Consider the following 11,613-nt stretch of genomic DNA (forward strand, 5'->3'; position numbering starts at 1 on the left):
CACAATATGTTCATCATATTAAGCCATGGCTGGGTGTTAAACGGGCCGAGTATAGATCTGAGGACTGTGCTGTTAGTTCATATCCTGTAGTTCTGCATGAGTCAGAGATCTCAGTTTGCCTCCTCATTGCAAAGCAGTGGACACAACGGGCAGCTTCATTGGAGGGTGAGCAATTCTGCATCATCTCTGCATCAGCAGTGACTGAATGAATGACCAGGTCAAAACCAGTACTCAGTAAAATAACTCCCCAGCCATACAAACTAATTAGAACAGAGGTAATGGTTCACATAGAAGCAATGGGTAACCTCTTCTGAGGCCATGCCATCACACCCAATGCAGAAGTAGTTACTCACCCCCACTGGAAGGTGGCAACTGGCAAAGTCAGTGCAATGCATCATGCAGAGAAGCAGCAAGCAGCCTCACCTCTGAAGACAAGCACATTGAGCTCACCCAAGCCTTTAATTGTTGTTGTTTCTTAAAAAAACAATTCAGTGTTAATACATTTAAACAACTGAATATTAATTCTCTCACGGCACACTGTTTAGAACAGGGGTCACCAACCTAAGGCCCATGGGCCGGAAGCGGCCCATGGAGGTCGTTTGACCGGCCCATGAACCAGCCCTGAACCAAGCCGCCCGCTCACGCACTGCGCTAAACCAGCACAGCGCGGGGACTCGCTTCTGCGGTGCCAGAAATTGCGTCTGTGCAGACGCCAAAAATTGCAGGCGGGCACACGATCCGACCCATGGAGGATCTCCGCAGGACCAATTCGGCCCAGGAAAAATAAACCTTGCTGACCCCTGGTTTAGAACAACTGCCTACAACAGCCTTTGCCAAGCTGGTGCCCTCCTGATGCTTTGAACTACAACTCCCACCATCTCCAGCCAGCATTGAGTGCAGCTGATGGGGTTTTTGGTCCAATTTGGCGAAAGTTGGTCTTAAAGGCCATCTCCTTACACCCAAAGGAGGTGTTCAATGTTTTGGTTATAAAGGGTCATTGCCACGTTACAAACATTGCAATGGCATTTAACCACATCAGAACTCCGCAGTACTTTTGAAACCTCAGCTAGCTTGCTCTTCACTCACAGACTCAGTGCAGAAAAGGGCAGATGCATTTCCTCCAAGTAGGAAATGAAGAACAACAAAATACATGCATGTACAGACTGAGTAGTTTCACTTTTTCGGCAGGATTTCAACCATCATCCCATGAGGGCATGTTTAGATTGCAAATGCAGGAAGACATTCATATAAGGGTAACCCCCTGCCCAGCCAAAGGCAACCTTCCCCTTTCTCCTTATTGATACAGGTCAACATGGTTAATTGTTGGAAACAACAGCAATACCAGGGTGCAATCTTCTTGTGCCGAACTCCTTTGAAATGAGGAGAAATGGTGCTTGTGGAGGAGAATTTTGAGGTGCAGCCTGTCTTTATGATTCACAGAATCATAGAATTGCAGAGTTGGGAGGGACACTGAGAATCATCTAGTCCAACCCCCTGCAATGCAGGAATCGTTTCCTCACGGGGGCTCAAACCCATGACCCTGAGATTAAAAGTCTCATGCTCTACCAACTGAGATACCCTGTGGGCTTCGGTGGAGCTTTGCAAAGAAATCAAAACATTACTGTATCCTCCAGGAGGGAAACGGGGGGGGGAGCGGGGGGGGGTGTCTTTGCAAAGCAACACACAGGTTGAGGCTTTAGCAGTGTGGCTTTAAAAGCTTCCAGCATCAAGCAGGGTTGACTTCATCTTAACATCTAGACTTCCTGGTACTCCTCCAGAAATGGTTGGAAACATCCCTTTGGCAATGAAACTGTATCAACAACTCTAAGAACTGAAGCATATTAAATGGGGGAAAACATCACAGCAGTTAGCTGAATTGCTGAGGGCATCCAATATACCTGCCCTCCCCACTTATCAACTCTCAAAGCTTTTAAAATATTTTTCCTTTGCAACTTAGTTTCCCAAGGCCCAGATTCTCAGTGATTCTGGTTTAATGCTAGAGAAATCAGCTGTAATTTCTTAGCCCTTCACCCAGCTAATCTGCTCCAAGGTGGGAAATACCTCATTTCTCACTTTCATCCTATTTGATCCCTGTTAGATAGTTTCCCTACCTGGAAAAAATGTACATACAATGCAACCCCCTCCCCCAAAACGATCTTTCAAGGCCTTGTTTCAAACGGATCTGATGTTTGTGTGTGTGCATAAGATAAAGGCTGTTTTATACTAGCATACAACGGGTGGGGGTGAATAGCATTACTCCACTTCAGAGTTTTGCTGATGCTAAAATTGAAGATCATTGTTAGAATGAAAAGTCAATTCTTCTTTTCTGAGTAAATCTTTGTAGGACTGGGCTACATAACCTGTTCAAGAAGACGACCAAACTCAGCCCATTCTAGACTCAGCCTCTTCCCACACTGCTGCTGTAAATGCAACGTGAGAACGCACACGAGTGTTATACAGGCACTCACTGGAGACCTGTGACTGGTTGAAATTCCTAGGTGAGAATACACTAGGTAAGGTGTGGGGTGGCCCTACAAGGACACTAACTTTGCCAGTCTAGTATTAGATGCACATCCTCCTCCCTTTCTCAGAACCATAGAAGGAACCCCAAGGATCATCTAGTCCAACCCCCTGCAACACAGAAATCCTGCCCACTGCCATCCCTGGGTGGACCAAACCACCAGCCTTCTGGTTAACAGCCATCTGCCTTACCCAGCTTGAATTCCTCCAGCATGGCATCCAACTTGGTGTCATGGAAGACAAAATGGACAGGGTGGTTGTAGAACTTGGTGATGGTCTTGAGGGTGGTGCAGTCATCAGGGTCTACAAAGGCCAGGTCCTTGACGTAAAGTATATCCACAATGTTGGACCGCTCCTCCTCAAAGACGGGGATACGAGTGTAGCCACTCTCCATGATCTCAGACATGGTGTTGAAATCCAAGATGGCGTCACTGTTGATCATGAAACAGTCGTGCAGTGGGGTCATGACAGTTTCCACGGTCTTAGTCCTAAGCTCCAGAGCCCCTTGGATCATGTTCAGCTCCTCCTTCACCAGGTCATTGTAGGGTTCCGTCACCTTCAGCATCTCCACCAGCTTCTCCCGGTTGTAGACCGTGCCAATTTCTTGACCGAGCACGCAGTCCAGGAGCTTGCTGACGGGGAAGGAGAGGGGAAAAGTCAAGAGCATGAAGAACTTGGTGACCACGATGGTGTTGGCCCCCACCGCCAAGCCATGGCGGGAGCAGAGGGCCTGCGGGACAATCTCCCCAAAGATGACGATTCCCGTGGTGGAGGCCACAACGGCCCCCAGTCCCGAGCCAATGAGGTCGTCGAGGAGGATGGTGAGCGTGGTGTTGACCAGCACGTTGCCCAGGAGGAGGGAGCAGAGCAAGTAGTTGCCCTTCCGGCGGATGGGCTCGATCTTGCGGGCGTAGCGCTTCTCCTTCTCGGTGCCGCAGTTCTGGACGATGCGCAGCTCCATGGGGTCCAGGGCCATGAGGCCCAGGTTGAGCCCGCTGAACATGCCCGAGAGGACCAGGAGGCAGCCGATGAGGATCACCTGGAACCAGAGGGGCAGCAGGTGCTTCTTCTCCTCCACCACCTGCAGGAAGGCGTCGCGGCCCTCCAGGGGCAGCCAGGGCTGCCCGGGGCCGCTCTGCGTGCACAGGACGTACAGCTTGGACTTCTCCGCCTTGCGCAGGAGCTGCACCTTGACGGAGACCAGGGCCGAGGTGTCCCGGCTCTCCTCGGCGCGCGGCTGCACCACCAGGTCCTGCGTCCTCTCGGGGCAGGTGGCGTTGGCGGCCTCGCCCCAGAAGGAGGAGGAGGCGTTGCCCACCGGGCCCACCTCGGAGAAGGAGACCAGCTCGGAGACGCGCGCGTGCATGCCCAGCCCGTAGAGGCGCAGCTTGATCTCGGCGCCCTCCAGCACCTGGATGGGCGAGAAGCTGGCCGCGCTGGGCGCCGGCAGGTCGCTGCTCTCCAGCCTCATGCCCAGCACCCGGGGGGGCCCCGCGCGGGCGGCGGCAGTGCCGGGCGCCGGGCACACCAGCGCCGCCACCAGCGCCGCCACCAGCCCCGCCGCCGCCGCCGCCCCGGCCTCGCCCCCTCCGCCGCGCGGCCGCCCGCTCCAGCCCAGCGCCATGTTAGCCTCGCCCGGCCGGCCGCTCCTGCCGCGCTCGCTGACTGGGGCTGGCGGGCGCTGCGACTGGCCGCGGCGTCACGGGCTCGCCTCCTTCGCAGAGCGCCCGCCCGCCCGCCCGCCGGGCAGCGCCGGGGCGGGGCCGGCCGCTTAAGGAGGCGCCCAGACCGGGCAAGGCGCTTCCAAGCAGCACCCGGAACAAGTACACTTCCCGCGACTCACAGGAGCCCAGTCCCGTGGTCGGGGGGGGGGGGCTTCGGCCCCCACAATAAAATATTTGAGGGCCCCCCCAAAAAAAATAGTTGGTGGACATTCCCATTCAGGTAGTGTCTCTGCATTGTATCATGTGGTCAGTTATGCGGGGCGGGGCTTACAGGCCCCCCCCCCACAATATTTTATTCAAGTTGGCCCCCCGCCGCGAGCCTCGGGAGGGCGGGAATCAGAGAACTGCAGCCTTGGAAGGGGCTCCCGAGGGTCCTCTAGGGCAGGCAGCGCAGCTAAAGCATCCCAGGCCAGCTAGGCTCGGCTCCAAAACTTCCAAGGAAGGCCAGTCCCACCTTCCCAGGTAATCTCTTCCACTGCTGAACAGTCCTCACCTGCCGAAAGTTCTTCCTATGTCTAGTGGAACCTCCTTTTTTCAACTTGAAGCCACTGGTTTGGGTCCTGCCCTCTGGAGCAGCAGGAAAAGAGCTTTCTCCACCTTCCATTTGACAGCCCTTTAGATATTTGAAGATGGCTGTCATTTCGCACACGGGTTTGAGCCCCACGTTGGGCAAAAGAGTCCTACTTTGCAGGGGTTGGACTAGATGACCCTTGGGAGTACCTTCCAACTCTACAATTCTATGATTCTATGGTTTCCAAGCCTTTACCATCTTGGTCACACTGCTCTGCACAACATTCTTTTTAATTTGGGATGCCCAGAGTTGGTCATATACTTCAGGTGTGCTCTGACCAAGGCAGAATAGAGCAGTATTATTACGTCCCTTGATCTGGACACTAGACTTGTGTAGATGCAGCCAAATAATTGTGTTGGTTTATTTTGCTGCTGCATCACACTCATGTGCTTTAAATGTATGGTGTTGTACTCAATGTTTCTGTCAGAGTTGGAATCAGCAGGAGAAGAGAAGAGGAATGCAGACCTAAGAGGGTGGCCTTTTCTTCTAAGTCTGACGCTCTGGAGGGAAAGGCACTTTGCACATGCTTGCTCTTTCATTTGTACCTTTTCACCTTTTAGCTCCCTTTTAGTCATTGAATTGACTTGTTTCACATACTTTTTGTTCCATTATTGAAATTCTGGAATTAAACAAATATCTCTCTATATCTTTTATAGATATTTTAGTGTAGCAGCAACCAAACTGAAACTCCCGACCTACTTACATCAGGAAGGTGCTTTTGCTATATTCTTTTTGGCACTTGTGCCCTATTGGTGGAAAGGTCTGAAGAATTTACAGGAAATCAGTTAGAAAAACTGAGTGTATTTTTTCCAGCTACTACTTCAACTGCTTTGTAAACACTGGCTGCTTCAAAAAGAAGCCAGAAGGGTATTCAACTTTTTAAAAATTTTATGAAATAAATTAAAAAGTGTGATTTTAAAAAAGGCAGAAACCCTGGTGATTTTCTTTTATACTGTACATGAATATTTTTTGTACTGTAGTAGCTTTATCTTGGATGGAAACCTGAGTATAAATTTGATAAACACACCATAAGGGGGAGCTGGGGGCGGGAGGAAGATGCACAAGAGAGTAGCAGAGAAAAGGGCCGTGGCTCTGCATGCAGAAGAATCAAAGTTTGAGCCTGGTATCTCCAGGCAAAGCTGAGAGCTACCCCTGTCTAAAACCTTTGTGACCGGCTGTCAGTAAGTGTAGACTGACTGAGCTGGAGCCCTTCAGATGTCCCAACCACTGTGGAGTTGTAATTCCAAAGCAAGTGTGTGGTGGTTGGTCTGTCAGACAAGGACCTGGGAGACCAGGGTTCAAATCCTACTTAGCCATGAAGCTCATTGTGTGTGGTCTCCTATGCCTGAAAACCCCCACATCACCCTGCAGGCAAAGCAGGTGAAATTCAACAGGCAAAGCATTGCCATCAGCCTGCAGGTGCATTGATGAGGGACAGTTGCACCATGCTCGGTTTCTGTTGGCCTGCAAGTGCTCAAGGTACAGGCACCAGCAGGAGCCTCATTCTCTGCCTTGTTTGTGCTGCGCTGGGACGGCCAGAGGCCTGTTTCTTCCCTCAATTATCCCTTCACCTCATTCTCTCTGTCCTGCTGGGCCACCTTTGCTCCTCTGGGGGCCAGCGCCCCCCCCCCCCGTGGGCAACCCTTCCAAATGCCACAGAGCCTTTCTTGGGCCCAGGACCCCAAAAGATCTTCGCCTTTACTTGGTACCATTTTTACATCTATTTTAGCCCGGCTTTTAATTATTCAGGAGATTTAGGCTCACATTAAAAAGGTAAAAGGCAATAATGGCAGGGAGATGCATAAATATTAGAATTTAATGCAGAAGAACCCTGCTGTCATTGATCTTCATTAATGCTTTGTTAGCAGAACTCAAGCTGGAAATTCTGGTGTCTGATGGGGGAGAATGAAAATACCAGAAAGGAACACTCTCAGTCAAACAATACCTGTCCAATGTGGTTTTCAATACTAAAATGTGGTGAATTAAAAAATAATAATGTAGGATTAATCTGCCCAAAGTGGTTTTAAGTGGCAGTTTAAATATGTGTCTGATTGTTGTTGTTGTTGTTGTTGTCTGGTTATGTGTGTGGTACAATCTCTCAAGGGATGACTGTTCCATACAATTTTAAGTTCAGAGCTGCATTTTTATGACCTGAACTGCTTGCATTTTTAACTAGAATTTGGTCTCTTTGTAAACATTAATTAACAACCTCTTCATTCTGTCTTTGATGTGGTCTTCTGTGTGACTCAAAACTTGTGCATGCCTTCTCCAAAATACCTTGGCCCTGAAGAGCACTGCATTGGGCAAAGTTCAGGTGTCAAAGGCATACCTGGGACTTTGTTTGTTTGTTAATTTATCCAGCATATTTAGAGCCTGCCCTTCGTCACACGGTCCCTTGGTCCTTAGGAAAGGAATTGAAAATAAAGCTGCCAATATCATAAGGGATTATGCAACTCTTATGGTCTGGCCACATTTGGAATACTGTGTACAGTTCTGGTCGCCTCACTTTGAGAAAGGTATCGCAGAGTTGGAAAAGGTTCAGAAAAGGGCAACCAAATGACCAGCTGTGGAGCAACTGCCTTGTGAGAAAAGGTTGCAGTGCTTGGGACATTTTAGTTTATACAGGAAAGGCAAGAATCATGATAGCAATTCATAAACTTATGCATGGCATAAGGGAATAGAGAAAAGTCCCCCCCCCCCACACTAGAATTCATGGACACCCAATGAAGCTGAACATTGGAAGATTCAGGGGAGATACAATGAAGAGCTTCTTCACACAGGGCATAGTTAAACTGCGGAACTCATTCCCACTGGAGGCAACAACAGCCACCAACTTGGATGCCTTTAAAAGAGGATTAGACAAATTCATTCAGGAAGGGCAATCAATGGCTTCTAGCCATAATGGCTCTGCTCTGTCTCCGCAGTTGGAGACAGTAATGCTTCTGAAACCACAGCCGGGGAGGTGCCCTTGTGCTCAGGTCCTGCTTGCAGGTTTCCCACAAGAGACAGCTGGCTGGCTGCTGTGAGAACAGGCCCTTGGCCTGATCCAGCAGGCTCTTCTTGTGTCCCTTGATCACTGCCTTTGGTCCTGTGCCTTTAGCAGCAGCTCAACGCACAGAAATTGAACACACCTCTGGGTGTCAATAGTGACAGGTGGGAAGCTTCATATCCTCAACATCTGTGTGTCATACAGCTGAGAAGCCACACTGCCAACTGGATCACATCCCCACTGTAAATTTAAAGCACCCTTGCACCATTTTAGCAGCCATGGGAAATCCTGGGAACTGCAGTTTGTTAAGAGTGCTGGCCTCAAAGAGATGCACTTCCCAGAACCCTTAACAGTTCCCAGGATTCTCCATGACTGTTAAAGTAGCATAAGAGTGTACCGAATGTATGGCAGGGATGTGACCTTGCCCTTCTGCTTTTAGGCTCACTTCCCTGTCATGGCTTCTTCCACAGAATCTGGAGAATTGTTGTTTTACTGCAGTCAGTGAGAATTCTCCGTTACAGATTCCTAAGCTCTGTGACAGAAATACACTTTCCACTGTCAGACTTCCCTGGGGAAAGGGGATAACTATTTAAAAAATCATCGCAAATCTGCATTGTGGACATGCTCAAAGCAGATGGTTGGTTTTCTATTTAGGGCTTGACTTGACTTTTTGTGGTTTTCACAGAGGTTTGCAATTTGCAGTGCAACATGGCAAGGAAACAGTCCCCCTAGAAAGCATTGCTTGCTGGCTTCATGTTATGGCAACAAAGCAAACCAGCAAGGTCTGTCTGGCAATCTGCCTGGGTAGTAATGCTTGGAAGGCTATAAATATCTTGCATTTATATAGTGCCTTTCATCCCCTGCCCAAGATTTCAAAAAAGCTTTACAGATTGTTAGACGGAGCACACTGACGAAGGAGTTTGCCCTTTTATGCCTGAAATGCAGCCAGTTTCTTGGGGGAACATGTGGGTTTTTTAACAGCTCAGTAGAACACAATAAGTTATTTAAAAAGCAATTGGGCAGACCATTCTGATGAGGCCACTTCAGCTGGTGCAGAACAAATGGAAATCCAGGCACGATAACTAAAGCAGCCTCTTATATTAGTCAAGTGGGTCACAAGAAGGAAATCTCCCATATCAAGAAGTGCTGAATTTTGCAACCTGCACAGCAGGGGTGGGAAATCTCAGGCTGAGGGGCAAAATGTGGCCCTTGCCCCCTCTTCCCAGACCTTGCTCCTCTCTGGCTCTGTGCCACCCACTTCTTCAATGCTTTTTCCTGGCTGGATCCTGCCCCTGAACTATTACAATCCCTCTTGCATGCTTAGATGGAGGATGGAGAGGGGTGTGTGTGTAGGAATCTCTGACTTGTCTGATTGGCAGTGGCACCAGGTGGGATTGGTAGTGGGGAGGGCCGGGAGCCCCACAGTGGCCGGGAGCCCAGCCAAGTTCAACAAGGGCAGAATGCGACCTTCTGCATCTCTGTATCCGGCCCTTGAGACTTTCCCCAGGCTGCAGCCTTACCCGTCCTGCTTCACACCCGATTTGAGTGTTTGCACCTGGTTGGAATGTGTCCTGGAAGTCGGCTAATACTTCTTGGGTGCCTGGATAGGGATGGAGAGGAGCACAGGAGTGTGTGGAGAAATGAGCCTATGACTGTACAAAGGTAAAATTTGGTTTAGTTCCTTCACCTGCTCTTGCCTCTTGGCCTGCCCACTGCTGGTGTGCGGCCCCTGGAAGGTTAGGAATGCGGCCCTCAGGCTGAAAGCAGCCCTCCACCCTGATCTATGGAATATGTATATATTTGTTATAAGCAGATTCACACATTGCCCACTCCTATAAAATATCAAGGCAATTTACAACAATATAGGCAGGTAGAATAAAACTTCTTGTTGCTAATTTATTACCTATCCTTCACCCTACAGTCCCAGGGCAGGTTACATCAACTAAAACACATTATTAAAAACAGTCTAAAACAACTTTCAGTCACAGAAATATGGTGCGTCTCAAGTGTCAGAAGCCAGGGTAAAGAGTTGCATCTTCAGAAATGGGGGAAATATATAATTTACCTTAAAAATCATTGTAAACAAATAAAATTACTAGTAGGATTGGAATGACACTTATAGTTAAATGTTGGACTATGTTGTAATGGAGATTTAATAGAATTGGATCAACAGAGAAGATGCAGGAGAAAAAGGTTAACCTAAGGACCCACAAGGTGGGGGGGGAGGGGAGCCCAGGGGAATCGATGGAACTCTTCCTTTGTTTTGTTTGCTTGATGACTGTTCGTAAATTTGAAAATTAAATAAATTTATATAAGAAAGAGAGAAAATGAAAAGATTAATTAGACTATGTAGTGGAAGAGAAAATGATGAAGCAAACCATGGAAAAGGTGGGGGGGAGGTTGAAACTAAATGTGTATTTTTGGGTTGCCATATATCTGGAATTCCGCAGACATCCTGGCAACCCTAGTGGTATTTGGATTATTATCTATTGTTTTAATTGTAAAATGACAATGATAAATACATTCTTAAAAAGAAGAAAGAAATTAGTAGTTAGGATGTGTGCAGAATCATTTATGGAAGAGTATTCCACAGCATGAGACCGGTGACACATCATGTCCGACTTTGAATAATCCCGGGACCTGAAGCTCTGTGAGGGGTCAAGGACAGTGCCAGGGTTCTTTGAGGGAAGCCATGGCTGTTAAATTGGTATAAATGTGCTTTAAATGCATGGTGGGGATGTGACCCTAGTTGGAGTCAGCCAGGTTTCTGAAGCACTTCTGAAGCTTCCTGATCAGCTCAGTCGCTGACCTGGGATATACTGGTTCACACATCTCTTTTTGACCTGCAGGCAAATCCACAGGGGTTTATTCACGGAAAAATTGGTGTGGAAAGTATAAATTACTATGTGAAGGGTGCTGGGAGAAGTAAGCTACAGTTCCCACAACTCTTTGGAGGAGGCCAAGACAATTAAAGTGGTAGAAGAGTATTGGTGTAGATATGACCCAGTCTTCACCTAGCAGTGACAATTCAATTGTGTTGGTGAATCTCAGAGGGATGGTGAGCTAGAGCTGGGATGCAACCACCAAGAAGACTCTCCGCTGGGCTGCCCACTTCTGTCCCAGGCGGGAGCCCATCTTCCTAGCCCATGTTAACATTCAAGCTGATCTGTCTCTCAGGCAACCAGATTCCCAAGTTGTTTAAAGGTAAAGGTAAAGGTACCCCTGCCCGTACGGGCCAGTCTTGCCAGACTCTGGGGTTGTGCGCCCATCTCACTTAAGAGGCCAGGGGCCAGCGCTGTCCGGAGACACTTCCGGGTCACGTGGCCAGCGTGACATCGCTGCTCTGGCGAGCCAGAGCCGCACACGGAAACGCCGTTTACCTTCCCGCTGGTAAGCGGTCCCTATTTATCTACTTGCACCCGGAGGTGCTTTCGAACTGCTAGGTTGGCAGGCGCTGGGACCGAGCAGCGGGAGCACACCCCGCCGCAGGGATTCGAACCGCCAACCTTTCGATCGGCAAGTCCTAGGTGCTGAGGCTTTATCCCACAGCGCCACCTGCGTCCCTCCCAAGTTGTTTAGGGTGTTGTATAGCAGTACTAAAACCAGTACTTTTGATTATCGGTACTGAAATGGGCTTGGTAGCATATTGGCAGTCGGTGCAGGGCTTTTGGCCTTGACTTCCTGCCAGCATTAATTGGATATTGAAAAATAATTTCATGGTTTTTGTCAGTGCAAGCACTTAAGCGCAGTGGGCCCTTACTGAACACCAAGAGAGTCACTATCGATTTTCAGAGAAAGATGGCTCATTT

General features: G+C 49.0%; 1 protein-coding gene across 4 annotated transcripts in view; it reads right to left on the reverse strand.

The window, feature by feature from the left end:
- The window catches only part of CNNM4 (cyclin and CBS domain divalent metal cation transport mediator 4), a gene marked incomplete at its 5' end in the record, with an annotated part of 47,500 nt that extends 43,341 nt beyond the window's left edge, over positions 1-4,159 (reverse strand). For 3 of the 4 annotated variants that reach the window (XR_014567564.1, XR_014567565.1, XM_083753237.1), the window contains one exon: positions 2,713-4,144. Coding sequence is in view for 2 of the 4 variants with exons in the window: in XM_083753237.1 (XP_083609363.1) it covers positions 2,713-4,144 (1,432 nt within the window). Of the gene's footprint in view, positions 1-2,712 lie in introns of all 4 variants that reach the window. The other variant, XM_083753238.1, reaches the window with a different exon arrangement.
- Between the last annotated feature and the right edge of the window lie 7,454 nt (positions 4,160-11,613).

The sequence above is a fragment of the Podarcis gaigeae genome (assembly GCF_964106915.1).
Source record: "Podarcis gaigeae genome assembly, chromosome: 8".
Taxonomy (NCBI): Eukaryota; Metazoa; Chordata; class Lepidosauria; order Squamata; family Lacertidae; genus Podarcis; species Podarcis gaigeae.